A 16,522-nucleotide genomic window follows, 5' to 3' on the forward strand; every position below is an offset into this window, starting at 1 on the left:
GCCCTGTTTGTTGCAGATGTCTCTCCAGAGAAAGAGAATCTCAAAACATGAGCACAATTTAAAATATTTCCATTGCATTTAATTCCACAACTGACCTTGGCAGGAGCAGAAGAATGAGCACACACTGCATACGGTTCCAAGATAAACTTTGTAATACTACTACTGTAAATGAACAGCATTTGTAGCGCTACAAGAAGTAATCCTGATTCAATCCGTTTTATAGATTGTGCAACAAAGCTAATTAGAACTATATATAATAATGTAAGACCATTTTTATAGTGCCAAAACCCACAAAAATATAGATAGTATATACTTACAGTAACTTCTGATTAACACTGTACAAACACATAGATAGGAAAAGTCTGTCCAGTCCTTGGGCAGATAATCAGATAGGACAGGAAACATGTTATTACTGATATTTATGAAGGTCACATCCATGCCTGAAACCCACTTGGAAAAACAGCATGTTCAACACTTACAAATGATCGCACTTCCGAGAGTATCTTTGATATTATTGCATTGGGGTCATCATACTCTTGAGGCTGTTCAAAGTGACGTCCTGCTTTAGTGATCAGCCAAGCGGCAAGAGTGCAGAACATGAAGAACTGCTCACCAGGATTAGTGGGCAGTGCAAAATAGTGCCTGTTTAAGAAGGGGAAAAATAGTAAACAACGGTATTTTGAGCTCCTGAAGCAATTATAGTATTATAAGCCAGCACAGGCTAGGAAAGCAGACTCTTCAACTGACATTCTCAGAGAGTGATCCATTTGAACTAAATTCAGGATCTCTAGTGTTTTAATAGGCCATTGCGTGGATACGAGATGTAACGAGAAAGGCCCCCTCCCCGAAGGAACAAGGAATAGTTGACCAAAGAATGTACCTGTGACGCAGGGAAAATGGCAAACTAAGATGATCCGATAAGCTACCTTTTGATACGTCAATAGATGGAAAATACTGCTTCATGCTTCACTGCTACATGCCTCAGCAAAAATATCCAATCAGCATTAAGAGAGTAAGCTTTAGATGGCAATAGTGGATAACAAGTATTATAAAAGGAGTGCTACACCTTTGAATAAAAAAAGCTTTTCTTGCTGCTATTAAGTGTGAGTGTGAGTGTGAGTGGTGCCGAAACCCGGGAACGTGTGTGTGTGTTTTCACTCTAGTTCATAGAATCATCATAGAATCATAGAAATGGCCTAGGCTGAAAAGGACCTGAAAGATCATCTAATTTCAACCCCCCTGCCATGGGCAGGGTTGCCATAATGACAGCAGACTGAATTTTCTAGATATGGCTCATCCATTTCCTGTTTTGAGTAAGCCTTAATCATCATTAGACTTCCAGGGAAATCAAATAGAAACTGGGCACTCCTCTCCCCTGCTAGGAGGGTCATACAGCTTCAGTTAAACAACTACAAATAAACATTTCCATATAAAGCCAATTTACTTGTATTTACCTAAGCAGTCTCAAATCACAATGAGCTCAATCCCATTCCTAGCTAATTTTATGCAAGCAGAATCCATCCCACCGCTCCATAACATATCAACACTGACTAATTAAGAGTCAACAAATGGATTCATTCAAATGCCACTTGCAGAATATAAAATACTGAAAAGCTCAAAAGAATCAAAAGACAAAGACTAATAATCACCAATAACATGCATAGGCCATGAGTGAGGTAAGCTGAGATGTGTCTGATCTTGGGCATTTTTCACAATCACAAGGCAGGTGATTTACAGCACAAGATGAAATCTGAATTTTAAAAACATTCTCTGAACAGATTAGCAAAAGGGATTGATGACTGCTGTCTACACCACACAGCTAACAGCCTCCTTCAAAAGCATAAAAATGATCTACTGCTAAAGCTTTACACTGGTACCCATGACACAGAAAGCCAGGGTGGATTTGTCTCATTTTTCATCCACTCTAGATCACATTGAAAAATGCTTCAGGAGTTTTTCCCTCCATTAAAGAGAGCTTAGGCAAATAGCTTAAAGAAAGGGGTCATAATGAATATATCTCTTGTTTAGAATATATACATGTTGCACTAACTGATCACATGAAAACCTGAATGGCACTTCTATGAGGATGGGAAACTAGGTTTCCCCAAGCCTCACTGCTCAACAAGTCGTGTCCTGTCTGTGTACTGCCCTCATCCATGCTGCTATATCACAGCTCCCCAGACCTCTTCCCTTTCCCACATTCCCCAGGTACCAGGTGGGCAAGAGGTTGGTGTACCCACACCTGTGCACAGCTCGGACCAGGAGCTTCTGAAGTAATACTTCCACTCACTCTCGCTGACTGTGCAAGCTACACAAACTGCACCTATTTGGGATCAAATTGAGTTGATTAAGGTGGTCTGCAGGCACACCTCATGTGCCCTGATGAGAATTCAGCCCGTAAAAATCAGACCGCAGCCGGTCACCGTGAACGCACACTGTGTGTACCGTGGATACTCAGAGCCAAATGCTTCTCTTTACACGCTAAGGTGGACACGGCCTGTCTCCTTGCTCCAAACGCACTGTGGTGAGACAGCTGGCTAAAAACAGCTTATAACCACCGGGCTCACCCTCCAGATTCTCCTTCAACAACAGAATATTTGGGAGGGCACTTCTTCCCGCAAGCTGCCCTCTCCCCCGTCCCTAACAGGGTGACAGTGCTGCTACTGTTAGGCACAGCCCTCTCGCCTTCTTCGTGCCCGCCCCAACGCCCAACGCCCAACGCCCAACGCCCAGCGCCCGCGCGCCGCCTTCCGACCCCCGCGCGTCCCCACAGCCGCCCCGGCCCGCTGGGAGGGGGCACCTAGAGAGCGGCCGCATATTGTGGCGCCGCAGCGCCTCCTCCTCGTAGCTCAGCAGCTTCAGCTTGTCCAGCAGCTCCTCCATCAGCACGAAAGCGGCGTAGGCCGCACCCGGGCCCCGCTCCACCACCGCCGCATCATCCTCCCGCTCCGCCATTTTGGAGCCCCCGCCACCGCCCGTAGCCGAAGCAACCGGCTCCGCCAATCACCGCCTGCCTCTTCCTCCCCAAGCCACCAATGGCGGCGCAGCACTCGGAGGTCGGCGTCGAATGTGCGCCCGGGGGTGATGTGAGGAGCGCCTCGGCGCGCCCCCCACGGCTGGGAGGAGGCTGCATAGATGCCGCTCTGTCGCCGTGAAGAGCGAGAAAACGGCTGATCTGTGCTCTCTGGTTAAGCGTTACCAGTTGAGCAAGCGGTTACAAACAGGCCGAGAGGCGGTGGCAGCAGCTGACCCGAACTGGGCAGTGGGGCAGAGTACATCCGTACTAGTGTACGTGTGGCTATGGGAGCGGTTGGGAGAAGGTTGTGTAACTTCTTTCAGCTGCGCTGTGTACGCGCCCTGCCTCCAAGAAACACCGGTCCGAACAGAAACAGCGAGCTGCGCTCGGGAAGCTCTGGCTGTTCGTGTACTCAGAAGAGGTAAAAAAAAAAAGCGCTTAGAACATCTCTGCGGTACTAAAGGGGGCGAATCGGGGGTGTAGGGGGGATTGGTCGTGTGTCTAAGGTAAAATGGAGCATTTCAGGTCTGCTTCCTAAGGAAATTTTATGTGCTGTGTGAAGGCGCCTTCCTTCAGGAGTATTTCTCATCGTCTGAAGTTGTGTCTCGAGTCCGCATTTAGTTAATTAGTTTGGAGTTGGCACAGAGTTGGCACTTAAGGCATGTTCCGTTGGAGGACAGGAGAGCATCAATACTATTTAATATATTGCTATAGTAATCCTATTTTCCACTACAGCAACTGGCTCCTGATGGCTCAATGTGAAAATCCTGGGAAGCCAGTATTCCCTGGGGCAGGGGGTTGGGGCTGAATAGAAGCCCGACACATGACTTCTATGGTTTTGCTGCCCTCTTTTTTTAATGTTTTAATATAAAATATAGAAAAAAATATGGAAGCTTTGTTACTTATTTACGTGAACTATGTTACGTATTTTGCTTGTGGCCCAAGGCAATTCCTCTTCACTCATTGCAGCCCCAGCAACCCAAAAGGTTGGACACGCACGGTAGATGATCTTTATGTTCCCTCTTGCCCCAAGTCATTCTGCAGTTACCACTAATGCAGATTTTTTTGTGCGTGCCCAGGCATTTCTAGCTTTCTTAAGCTAGTTCAAGCACATGCTTGAAATATGCCATTATAAAGTTACCTTGAAAAGCAAAGAAACAGTCCTTTTACTAAGAACTAATAACTTTTGCTTGAGAAGGCAAGGGAACGTTACAATACGTGTGGCTGCTCCCATAAGTGGGTAAGAGGAAAGTTTGTTAAGCAGTGATTGATCCCAATACCCGTATGCTAGCTGAATGCTTTGGCCAGGGTGCAGGTAAATTGGAAATGAATAAAACAGAAAATTCTGACACAATGAAAAAGCATGTGCCTTTTGACGTTTGTTTCATATAGTGCTCAAAGCAAGTGTAGTGTTGCCCTTGCCACTGTCTCAGCTACTCAGTGATTTATCTCTATTTCTTGTTGGAAGAAGCATTTTAATGTTTCACCTGGCTCTCAGAAACCCTGGCCAAGGTTCTGGCATCAAGTTGAGGCATTGGTTGTACCGTAGGAAGTATTTTCTTTCTGCAGAAGCGTGGGAAGCAAAACAGCCTTAATATTTTGGTACGAAGAAAGAACTTGGCAAGTGTTCAGATAATGAGATTTTAAATTCAAAATAGGTCAATTAAAATCCTAAATTCCTCCTCAGAACTAAAATTACCATGATCATACAGACCAACAAAAAGTTTTTTCCTAACACACTGTAAGAACTGTGCTGAGCAGGGAGATTTTCAGCTAATTAGTTCCAGCTGTATTCCAGTACAACATCATGGAATACAGCTTGAGTGGGCATGGCAGTCTGCCTTGTCATGTCTTTAAACCCCGATGCAGGCCACAGGGACAGCACAGAGCTACTTCCAGAGCTCTCTGCCGAACTTGTGAGCCCTGTCTAAGTTAGGAGGAGTACATGTAGGGCTCCTTCCAGGAGGGGCAAAGGAGTCAAGGAAGCCCTTTAGTCTCTTCGCAAGCTATATGAGTCACGAGGTAATTTCTCTACCATGTTTTGCTGTATTTTTAAGTAATACAGCTGGATGGAGGAAGAGTGTGGTCTGTCAGTTACAGAAAGGTTGTTCTTGTGTCATTCTGCCTGTGAGCTTCTTCAGTTCATTGCCATTTGACTGATTAACTAGAAAAGCTGATGGGAGAGCCCCATCCTCCTCTGTGTTCCTACCCCAGAATTCCATATCCACATTTGTAGAAGTTCACTTGATCAAAAGGGGATCAGCTGAAGATTCTTTATACCTGCAGTATTTGCATGTTCAGGCAAACTCCCCACTTCAGAAAAACAAATAATTGAAGTAATCAGGAATCTGTTTCAGGAGATGGAAAAACTGTTTTGACAAGGGATATCTCATGTCCTTTTGGAAAAGGCACTTGGCCATTTCTCCTTGGTGTCCTATTCATTAATTTTGAAGATTAGTGCTGAGTGTTAACACCTTAAAAACAAATTGAAAATAGATCGCATGGTAATAAGAGGGTCTTGATCTTTATAAAATTGATTGCATACTTAGTAATCTTAATGCCAAAATATGTGTCCAAACCTACTGCAAACAGATGCGGTAGTTGATACACTGTACAAAGAAAACAATACAGGTGAAGACTTTTACCTGCATTGAAACAGTTTTTTTTTTCCCCCTCCTTTCTTGTTGTCAGTTTGAAATGAATCTACTATGAACCAAAGAAGACATGAAGGGACAGAAAATACCATCTCTTCTTCTCTATTTACTTTCCACGTGTGCTGCATTTAGGGGTAGGTTGTAGTTCTTTTGTTTATGAAAAACAATAAAGATGACAACTGTTACTACTTTTTCATGTGAGGAATTAATTCAAATGTTGTTAATGGTTAAGGTGGAATAAAGCACTCCTGACACCAAAGGAGACTAGAAGATTGTGGCACAGATGGCCTTGCCCTTTGAACACACAGGCTATTACCTTCCTGTGTTTCTGCCATGCACCTTGGCTGGTGGAATACACTGTGTGACCTCTCGGCAGTCACTAGTTGTCAGTTAGCATTGCAAATGGTTCCAAGTGCATTGGTTAACTTTGTGCTGAGATGGCTGGGTAAAGGTCACTCAGATTGCTCTGCCAGGATTGCCAGATCTGTGGAGAGGACATCAAGATTTCCAAGAAGGCAGTGACAAACAGCTGAGCCCAGATACCAGCCTAAGAGTTTGTGTGACCTTGGCCAAGAATGTCCGTGCAATGCCATTAAGTGAATGCAATCATGTTTTGTTTTGGTTTTGTTTTTGCTTTTTTTTTACAAATATTCATTGAAGATTCTTCTTCTATGCTTAATTAAACATCAGTAGCAACCAGATATTATTTGTGTAAGTTAATTTTGAGCAGTGGACCTTAATTACCTCCATGAGCTGGGACAGCATTCCTTGACACCGTTTTGGGGTGACAAAGCCTTTTCAAAAAGTTCTGTCCTTCCTGGAAGTCGCACAATTGCATCCTTTTGTCAGTACATCTGCTTGGCACTGCGTGAGCGTCACCAGTAACCCAGGTCATTGTAACCTGCCTGTATGAAATTTGAGTAATAAGCCGCAGCTTGAGGCGGGGAACTCCCTCACCAGAATTTGATGTTAAAGGTGGTGTTTTTGGAGATGTACTGGAAACCTCAGAGCTAAGGTGGGGGTGTGCTAATGCACATAGGTGTTTAGTCAGATTGCCCACTTAAATTGATGACAAGTTCAAAGACCATTTCCCTACGTTATAATATCAATTAAACTGAATGAAGTGAAGTAACATGTAGCTGTTCCACAGTTGCTGTCCCAGGGATCTGCGCTACAGAAAATCTTTGAAAGAGCATGCTGTTGAAACACATGGTAGGAGTGTTCTACCTGCTGAAACCAGGGAAGTTTTCTGTCAGGGATAAGGAGGTGTAGAAAAATGCTTACAGGCTAGATTTAATGTAACTTACTCATTTGTTCTTACATGCTTTAGGTTCTAGAGAACAGGAAACAGTAACAGGGGTGTTTTCTAAGGATGTCATCCTTCCTTGTCCTTTTCTACCTGGGAACGATGAAGTAATTTACTGGAAGAAAGAGAACAAAAATGTGCACAGCTACTACGAGCAGGAGGACCAGCTGGAAGACCAACATCCAGATTACAGAAACAGAACACACCTTTTTCATGAGAACATTGGTCACGGAAATGCCTCTTTGAAACTTAGTAATGTGGCCTTGACTGATGAGGGCCTTTATTATTGCTATGTGGGAACAGAGAAAGCTAAAACAGAAGTGGATGTCATGCTGCGTGTGCGAGGTCGGTAAAATAACAAAAGTGCTTGGATTGTGCCAGTAGAAATTGGCTGACTCCAACATATTTGCTGGCATCATTTCCCACATGGAACTGAAATCCTCCAACACTAACACAGCGCCTTTTGGGCCTGCTGGTGTTCTCTTTTCCTCTGGTGAAATGTGACAGAAGTTAAAAAATTGCAGTGTGGCATTGGTTCTCAGAATCTACTGCACAGTGATTTCTAAAGAGTAGTTTGTATACTTGAGTCTTGAACCTTAATGTGTCTTCCTATAACAGTAATGACAATAAGGCTATGCTTTCCTTTGAAATCACATATACTAAATTTTGTTCTCTATTCTACTTATTCTCCCCAATGTTATTTAAAAGGACCAACTACTTCAAGTTGAAAAAGATTTGAAATTAATAGGACTACTATTTTTTTTTTTTTTCTGATCTACAGTTGTCTCTCTTTACGCATTGGAATACCAAAAGACAGACACAGCAAGGATGCTGAAGTGCTATGCCTTTCAGACTTACTCAGCACCAAATGTAACTTGGGTACGAGGCAATACATACATCCAAGAAACAGGTCGGGAGGAAACCAGGAATGGAGCTCTCTCTTCTGTTAGAAGTGACCAGAACGTTATAAACGCATCTGATACCTACTACTGTCATATTAATCTCGCTCATGAAAACTGGACTGCTGAGTGGAGTATGCAAGGTAGAGCTAAAGGGATAAAGCCTCTTCCTACATCATTACTATAATTATTGATTGTCAAATTGCTGGGGCTCTTCAGTCTGGAGAAGAGAAGGTTCTGAGGTGACATTATAGCTTTGTGGAGTAACTGAAGGGGGCCTACAGAAAAGCTCAGGAGGGACTTTGAATAAGGGCAGGTAGCGACAGAATGAGGGGAAATGGTTTTAAACTGGAAGAGGGTCGATTTAGGCTAGATAATAGAAAGAAATTATTTTCTGTGAGGGTGGTAAAACACTGAAACAGGTTGCCCAGGGAGGTTGTGGATGCCTCCTCCCTGGAAGCACTGAAGATCAGGCTGCATGGGACTTTGAGCAACCTGGTCTAGAGGGAGGTGTCCCTGCCTATAGCAGGGGGTTGGAACTAGGTCCCTTCCAACTCAAATCATTCCATGATTCTATAAAGCTGGGTGCTGAGCCAAATTAAATCCAGTATGTCTGCACTGGGTCAGCATGGTTATGGTGTAGTGAAAGAGGTTCCATCACCCTCTTTGAAATTCATCTGTTACAATTACAAGCCAGCGTAAGTCCCAGGAAGTAGGGACAAGAAGGAGTAGCTTGCACTTCCATAAAGTAAATTTATTCTCAGCATGTTTTCTCTATCAGTTTCACATTTCAAGGCGTGCATAATAATCAAACTTAATGCTTTGTCAAGAAAAGAATGAACTCAGACAAAATATCATAGAATCATAGAATGGCCTGGGTTGAAAAGGACCTCAAAGATCAACTAGTTTCAACCCCCCTGCTGTCAGCAGGGTCACCAACCACTAGCCCAGGCTGCCCAGAGCCACATCCAGTCTGGCCTTGAATGTCTCCAGGGATGGGGCATCCACAACCTCCTTGGGCAACCTGTTCCAGTGCGTCACCACCCTCTGTGTGAAAAACTTCCTCCTAATGTCTAACCTAAATCTCTCCTGTCTCGGTTTAAAACCATTCCCCCTTGTCCTATTACTATCCACCCATGTAAACAGTCATTCCCCCTCCTGTTTATACGCTCCCTTCAAATACTGAAAGGAAACCTTAGTGAATACCTTAGTGAATACAAGGGTTACATGAGGGAGTGGATGGTTTGCTGCTCTTTATGGTTGTTTCTTAGTTCATTCTCCACATTTTGCCAGAATACTTTCAGTACCATTTGATCCCTTCTTTGTACTTCCCTTAAAGTGTATACTTAAGTACCCAGGTGCAGCGTTGGATGTGCATGGGTGTGAAGAACCACAAGAACTGTTAACATTCAAGCAAAGTGCAGCTGATTGTTATTTAAAGAAAAAGAGGGATATGAAAATTAAAGTCTCTATTTTTGTCCTACTCCTGCAATACTAAGCGTTCTCTGGATTTTCAGTAACTGGTACTTTTCAGCCTCTTGTGTTTCTTAGGAATTTTTTTTAATTGGATCAAGAGCACGGTAAGAGCTCCTCGTCAGATATATTAATGACTGCCTCCATTGCCCTGACTGCTCCCTAAAGCACACCCAGAACACTCTCAGCTCCTAATCCACTGCATTTGCTTCAGAACAAGAGTGGTGTTTTTGTACATTTATGTACAATAGTGTATGACTATGGAAGGTTTCAAGTATGATATCATAGCAGGTAACAAGTGCATCATAAATGTCTGTTTCATTAATCTGTCTTTCCAATCCACAAGTGAAACAGCTATATTTCATTACACCTTTGTTTGACTTTAACTGCATGTCTGCCATTTCACTGGAACATTTTGAGAATATGTTTCTTTCCTGTTCTTTATACAATAACAGCGTTGGATACAGGTTGTTTTTGGTTTTTTTTCCTCTTAATGGTTTTCAGCCCCACACGTCTGTTTATTCAGCTGCTCCCAACATCTAGAATTTCATACCACTTTAGACTGCACCTAGACCGGATTGAATCTCTTCTATTAATGAGTCCTTCAGAGTCCTGCACCTTAGGGGAGAAAAATAGCCAAATGAAAACAAAACCACTTCTCATAAGTATAAGCTGACACCAGTTATATGTTGTTGTTGTTGTTTTTTAATAGATATATGGTAGCATCTGAAGATTTTAAAGTAAAGCTTCCAGAAACATACTGTGGTGTGTGAATATGGTATCAAGATAATGAAACATATTTTAACTTTTATCCATTGTGGATTTTCTTCTCCTCTAATAACCTTCCTCTAACTAACCTTCATAACGTTTTCTAAAGTAATTATAGAGGGTTTTTGTAATTATCTGTTTCAGACCAACTTTCAAAAGCTGAAGGAAGTAGCACTGCCATTTCTTGTGAATACAGCGATAACGATTTACATGCTGAAGATTTCACTGTTGTCTGGAAACTAAACAAAAATGCAGCTATCTCAGTCCTGGCCTCCTTCAATGGTACATTTCACACTTACCAGCCTAGAGTTCAAATTAACCAAAAAAACTTTTCACTCAGCATTAGAGATGTTAATGTGGATGACAGCGGAGACTATGTGTGTAATATTTCAAGGCCTCACTACACAAGACTTACTGTGACAACGTTACAAGTTGGTGAGTTGTTTCTCCTTCCATACCAGAGGGAGGGGGACAAATGAGGGGAGTACAGAGCCAAACCATCAACCAGAAATCTGTAAAATAATCTTTTATAACAAGTACTGGCTAGAAGAAGAGACAATGCGTTATTGCTGTCCCAGGAGAAAAACATTAAGATCTATTTGTTTAAAGATCTGTTTTGTTTTTTTTTTCCTCTCATTCAATGCACAGAGGGCTGTGCAGTCAAGAGCACACAGGAACTTACAGAATTGTGTCCTAAATACTGTGTCAATAGCAAATAATGCCTTTTAGCAGTAGTAATGAGATCAAGGCAAGCCCAAAGACGTGGTACGTTTTTTCTGCAGAAGAAACTTTGCTGAGAAGAAACACATGGTTATTATTTTCAAAGGTTTAATTCTACACAGTAGGCCTTTTTTAGACTTGGAAATACATAAGTATTTCCACATGCTTTTATTTTTATGAACTGTAGTAAACTTCCAGCTGTGAGGTCTTACTTACAGTTATTTTGTTGTCTCTGGTTTCAAGTAGACTTACTGATTAGCTTTTCTATCCACTGAAAACTCTTACTTAGGGTTAAAAATTGACTCCAGCTTTCTAATAATGTAGTGCAAACAAACTACAGATGTTTTTCAAAAACTGTTTGGGATGGTGCCTCCTTAAATCTCACTTCAAAAAAAAAAAGGGAAATGAAATCAACACATTCAACCAGTAGCACATAGGCATCAATCATTTAAATGCAATCACGTAAAAGACTGAGAAAGCTAATAGAGGGCACCTCATTTAGTTTTTAAGGAAAAGAAAAGAACTTGAGGCAAATAGGTTGGGATTGAAAAAGAGGCAAAATAGCATAAAGGGGAATTGACTAAGTTATAGTAACTGCATATTTTTGTCTTCCCCCATGGTAGCTTAATTTATACCTGAAAATTATATTTTAAATGGCGTTGGCTATATACTATATGAAGGAGAAGACTTAGTTTAACTAAAACTGTTGAGTCAGACAAACATACCTCCTTGAAGCTCAAATTCCAGCATGATCTTCTTTATCCTGTACATCTGATATTGTGCTTCTAAAGTGGAGAATATAGGACACCTCCAAGGTGTTACACATATATGTGATGCTCCTAACATACACGCACAACTCTGTTAGTCTCCCTGTACATTTACAGGAGAGATACACACACCTTTCCAATGCAAATATGACCTGCTTTTTTCTGGCTACTATACAAATGGATCTCACAACAGCCACAGGTGACACAAATCTCCTCATTCAGTGGCTAAATTACTGTGCTGCTCATGTTTTCCTAATTCTAGGCCAGGAATACATTATACAGAACAGGAAAAACATTTACTGAGTTGATGAGCATTTTTGTGTCAGCACAGGCTGAAAACGTGGGGTAAGCAGATACAGGCAGCACGGTGTAAGGGAATGATCTAGCTTAGTATGACAGATACTGGTCACAGCATAGCTGTGAGTGCTCTGCTGTGGGTATCCTCACTTTTAAACCATATGCTCAATGCTGATAGTTTACAGCTGAGCATAGAACTTCTCAGGTTTTTGGTTTTTTTTTGGACAAGACACAGCAGAAGAAGTGAAGCTTAAAATAGAACCACGTGTAAAGGATTGAGTCCTCTGAATGTGAGTGTTCTCATATTGTTGAAAGGACCTGAAGCAAGGAAATGCTCAGTGCTGCATAGAACCATTCACTGCTAGATGGGCTTTTGTCTCCTGTGGGTTCTAATGTTACCACGCATTTGGGGATCTACTGTTTTTTGTATGCGCCTGGATTACATGGTTGCATCATGAAGTTGGAAAATATTTTAGATAAAAGTTGCAAAGATTCTGTATGAAAAATTATTAAATTTGTGGTCTGGACTGGAAAACACAGAGTTGTTGTACTGGAAGTCAGTAGTACTGCTAATGGCACTGAGCACTGAGCAGTATTTACCAGACTGATGTTAGAATGATAGAATAGGTTGGAAGGGATGTCAAGGATCATCAAGTTTCAACCCCCAAGAAGTTAAGAAGTTATCAAATCGTATCTTATGAGAACACAGGATTTTCTATCAGTGCAGTTAAGTAATGTGCTTTTAGCTATTCATGCTTAAGTCATTGAAGTATCACTTTAAAGTGAACTTATTGCTTGGATCAAGTAACTTGACCATTCCATCAGTGACATTAAAAAGAAACTGAAATATTATTCCTAAATGAATAGGTTTTACATTATAAATAAGAGAAAAATCATAGTTTTGATATACTTACTGAAAAACAGTGAACATTAATGTGCAATATAAAAAGCTTTTGTTTAACATTTTGATATTTGTATTTTTAAAGAACATGCAGGTAACACCTCAATAATTGTGACAGCGGTAGTGATTGTGATCATTCTCATACTGGTGGTAGCAGGATACTGTGTCTATAAGAAGGTATGTACAATCACAAGTAGATTTATTTTTGAAAACATTATTAAACTGAAATCTAGTTCTTGAATGTTTGACCAAAACATAAATCTGTTTTTCATGGGTTAAAGCATTCAAAGAAAGACTGAAAACATAAAATGATAAATCTCATCATAAGAGAATTTTCTTCATTTCTTTTCTACGTTCAGAAAGCTCTCTAGGCTATAATATTTTGCTTGTAATGATGTTAAAATGCCCTTCCCTTAACCAGATTGCTCTCCTGTGCTCTGTGAAAAAGTCTGTCATCTTTCACAAATACTTTCTGGTAACTTGCTTTAAAAATAACCAAACATTTTTGTGACTGTCTCTCGCTTTTGTTTAACACAAAACAAACAAAACACAACGAAGATCCTCAAACAATGCACATATCCAGTGTTCATTTGGGCCTAAATTATTATTTCAGCTCAATCCAACTTTCAAAACTCACCGAAATTTGTGCCTTTATACAGACATACTGCTTGCTTTGCTTAGGAAACTGATGTAACCAAATAGCCCCTAACCTCCTCTCTTTGCATATCTCTCCTTTTCACCAGTGGACAGCATCTGGGCATGAGCCAGTAACATGCCTTTACAGCCCACAAAGCCGACCAGATCTGGGGCTGCATCCAAAGAAGCGTGGCCAGCAGGTCAAGGGAGGTGATCCTACCTCTCTACTCTGTACTGATGAAACCTCTCTTGGAGTACTGCGTCCAGATGTGGCGTCCTCAGTATAGGAGAGACATGGGCCTGTTGGAGTGTGTCCAGAGGAGGGCCATAAAAATGATCCAAGGAGTGGACCACATTTCCTATGAGGGTCTGTTATGATAGGACAAGGGGAAATGGTTTCAAAGTAAAAGAGGGGAGATTTAGATTGGATATAAGGAAGGTTTTTTTTGTTTTGTTTTGTTTTTATGATAAGGGTGGTGAGGCATAGGAACAGGTTGCCCAGAGAAGGTGGTGGATGTCCCAGCCTTGGAGACATTGAATGTGAGGCTGGATGGGGCTCTGAGCAACCTGATCCAGCTGTTAGATGTTCCCTGCTCCCCTGTTCATTGCAGGGGCATTGAACTAGGTCACCTTTAAGTGTCCCAACTCAAACATTGTATGATTCTATGATGCCTTTTATTCTCATGCATCTGTAATAGGCTGGCTCTGTTTTATAGTATCCTGTTTCCTTCCTTTTGTGATCAGTAAAAAAAGAAACCAACAGCTTTAGCCCTTATTTCCTATGGTGAATCTTGTCCTGTCTTGACAGTATGGGCCTATCTGCGGAGAGATGCATCTCTGAACTCTCTGGGCATTAAGATTTTGTCACAGCCTCACACTTGGTTTTACAACAGAAACTGTGAACTGAGAAGAACACACCAGAAAGCCAACTCTAAAATCATGGAATCCTAGAATGAGTTGGAAGAGACCTCCAAGATCATCCAGTTCCAACCCCCACACTATAGGCAGGGACACCCTCCACCAGATGAGGCCTCCCAAAGCCCCATCCAGCTGGGTTCTGAACGCCTCAAGGGAGGAGGCATCCACAACCTCCCTGGGCAACTTGCTCTAGTGTTTCACCACCCTCACAGCAAAGGACTTCTTCCTAACTTCCAGTCCAAGTCCACCCCCTTCCAGCCCAAAGCCATTCCTCCTCATCCTGTTGCTGCATGCCCTTATAAAATGATTGAATCTCAGTCATTTTTTTTATTTTGCTCTCGCATAGAGATTCTGTTGGATACTAGCCAGCTTTAATAATGCTGATATGCTTTAGAGATGGTAACATACTTCTGAGATGAAGCTGTTTCAGTTGAAGAGCTTAAGCAGTATCCATTTATCCTGGGACTTGTTGAGACCTTTAACTTATAATCAGAGGAAGCAGAACAATTTAGAGGTGAACGCAGCACTGGTTACATTGATTGAAGACTAAAGGGAAGAAACAGGAGTGCTTCTACATTGTTGTGTAGATGTTTATTATTTTGCTCAGCTAGTCTTAAAATGGAAAATGCTGACTTACCTCTATCCCAAGAATGTCTTGTTCTGTTCCCAACAGAGGATTAATTTGACACATTAGTAGTTCTCACAGCTGTTTTTGTTTTAACCAGAGACACGGAAGAGACGGAATAATATGAGCACCCTGACATACTAAAAGAAAGCCTTTCACTGCAAACAGACACTGCTGTGATTGTTGCTGAAAAGAAGCTTGGAGAACGTAGGAGTTCCTTCCTACAGAGTTACACTAGGAGCAAAATGGAAGGCTGATTACCTGAGTAGCAGGAACAAGCAAGTAAACTGACAGAAAAAAACCATATGCAAGTCAACTGACATTTGTATGTGAGTAGTCTGCATGAAAGACTGAAATTTGGATGTATTAAAAGGACAATGGAAAGGTTTCGCAGGAAATCAAGTTTTGAGGGTTCTTGTTTTTTAAGGTGGTTTTTTTTTTTTAAGTGTAAGGGGAAGTGAAGAGTTACTGTTTTACACTACACAATGTTTTAATACCAACTTTAAATTGGAAGAGATCTAAAAGAACACTATTTATGAGCCATAGGCAGTCTTTATGCGACAAGTTCCTCCGCAGTATTTCTGATGCCTGTCCTGCAGGTAGAGAACAAAAATCCTTTGGCCAATTGTAGGAGAAGCTTCTAAACTGATTGTTTACCTGAAGTTTAGCTTCTGCTCTCCTAAAAAAAAATGGTACAGCCTCTGTCCAGCAGCAGGACAGCTAGAAGCCGGGCCATGCTGGCTTCAAGGGCTGTCCCCAAGCCTGGGAAACATGACTGGATTTGCCCTTCGATTTGATTCCATAAGAGATCTGCCAATTAGGATTTGTTCCAACATACTGACGTGGTTTATTGGCAGTATGTAATCCTTTATTGATCCCCGGGGCTCAGCAAAATGGAAATATATAAAAATGAATGTAATACGCCATACGTTGTCTTTGGGTTTTCACTTGATATTTATTTTTGTAAGTGCTTGTTTCTGTTTTGTTTTAATACATCTGCTTTTGATTATGCCTCATTATATGAAACATTTTGTCATATCTGCCAGCCTGGACTGCGCTTACTCCTCTTCATGAACCTGAAACGCAATTGAGAGAGAAAGTATATAGCTGTTAAAAAAGAAAGTGTTGCAGGGGGTTTAGAGTAAGTTCACAAGTAAATGACAAAAACTTCTATTCGCTAATGCTTATCCTTCTTTGCATTACCAGCTTATAGCTGAAATACACTAGCACTAAATGCACATACTACATTGAATCTAGCCAACCTTTCCTGTCTTACTTCAGCTAAGAATGTAGGCTTCTTGTCCTCATGCTAGGGTATGTATCCTCTGAGAGCAAATGATATCTGTACAGGCAAACTGCGACACAATGTTGTTTGCTCTGAATCACACATATTTCCTAGAGGTTCCTCGAACTGGGGTAGCAGTATTAGGAAGGTATTTTTAGTGCTAATCTAATAATAATTATAAATCGAGTCTTTCTCCATAAAGGAGGTGTGTAAATGTGTAAGAGCCCAGATGTTCATCTAGTATTAATGTAGCCCTG

General features: G+C 41.5%; 2 protein-coding genes across 6 annotated transcripts in view; one reads left to right on the plus strand and one right to left on the minus strand.

The window, feature by feature from the left end:
• Positions 1-2,994, minus strand: part of IFT57 (intraflagellar transport 57) — an 18,342-nt gene extending 15,348 nt beyond the window's left edge. The window contains exons 1-2 of one of the 2 annotated variants that reach the window (XM_021400730.1): positions 2,801-2,994; positions 480-642 (exon numbers count right to left, since the gene is read on the minus strand). In XM_021400730.1, coding sequence (XP_021256405.1) covers positions 480-642; positions 2,801-2,955 — 318 coding nt within the window. In that variant the 5' untranslated portion in view covers positions 2,956-2,994. Of the gene's footprint in view, positions 1-479; positions 643-1,649; positions 2,562-2,800 lie in introns of those variants that run through there. The other variant, XM_021400740.1, reaches the window with a different exon arrangement.
• Positions 2,858-16,018, plus strand: HHLA2 (HERV-H LTR-associating 2). Of its 4 annotated transcripts, XR_002440022.1 has the most exons (8): positions 2,858-3,437; positions 5,708-5,804; positions 7,001-7,321; positions 7,758-8,018; positions 10,261-10,551; positions 12,887-12,978; positions 13,545-13,804; positions 15,081-16,018. XR_002440022.1 is itself a non-coding variant. In XM_021400769.1 (7 exons), exons 2-7 carry the CDS (start codon positions 5,741-5,743, stop codon positions 13,722-13,724), a joined length of 1,209 nt encoding a protein of 402 aa, XP_021256444.1. In that variant the 5' UTR covers positions 2,858-3,437; positions 5,676-5,740; the 3' UTR covers positions 13,725-16,018. The 4 variants fall into 4 exon arrangements, 3 of the variants coding, with proteins under 3 accessions (XP_021256444.1, XP_021256430.1, XP_021256454.1); XM_021400769.1 differs by having other exon boundaries at positions 5,676-5,804; positions 13,545-16,018; XM_021400755.1 differs by having other exon boundaries at positions 13,545-16,018.

Source organism: Numida meleagris, chromosome 1 (genome assembly GCF_002078875.1).
Source record: "Numida meleagris isolate 19003 breed g44 Domestic line chromosome 1, NumMel1.0, whole genome shotgun sequence".
NCBI lineage: Eukaryota > Metazoa > Chordata > Aves > Galliformes > Numididae > Numida > Numida meleagris.

What these genes read in the sequence shown, in the direction of transcription:
- HHLA2 (XM_021400769.1), top strand. Translation starts at nt 5,741, where the DNA reads ATGAAGGGACAGAAAATACCATCTCTTCTTCTCTATTTACTTTCCACG. An exon ending in TGCTGAGTGGAGTATGCAAG is followed by an intron (nt 8,019 to 10,260) that starts GTAGAGCTAAAG and finishes TATCTGTTTCAG; the next exon opens with ACCAACTTTCAAAAGCTGAA. An exon ending in GATACTGTGTCTATAAGAAG is followed by an intron (nt 12,979 to 13,544) that starts GTATGTACAATC and finishes CCTTTTCACCAG; the next exon opens with TGGACAGCATCTGGGCATGA.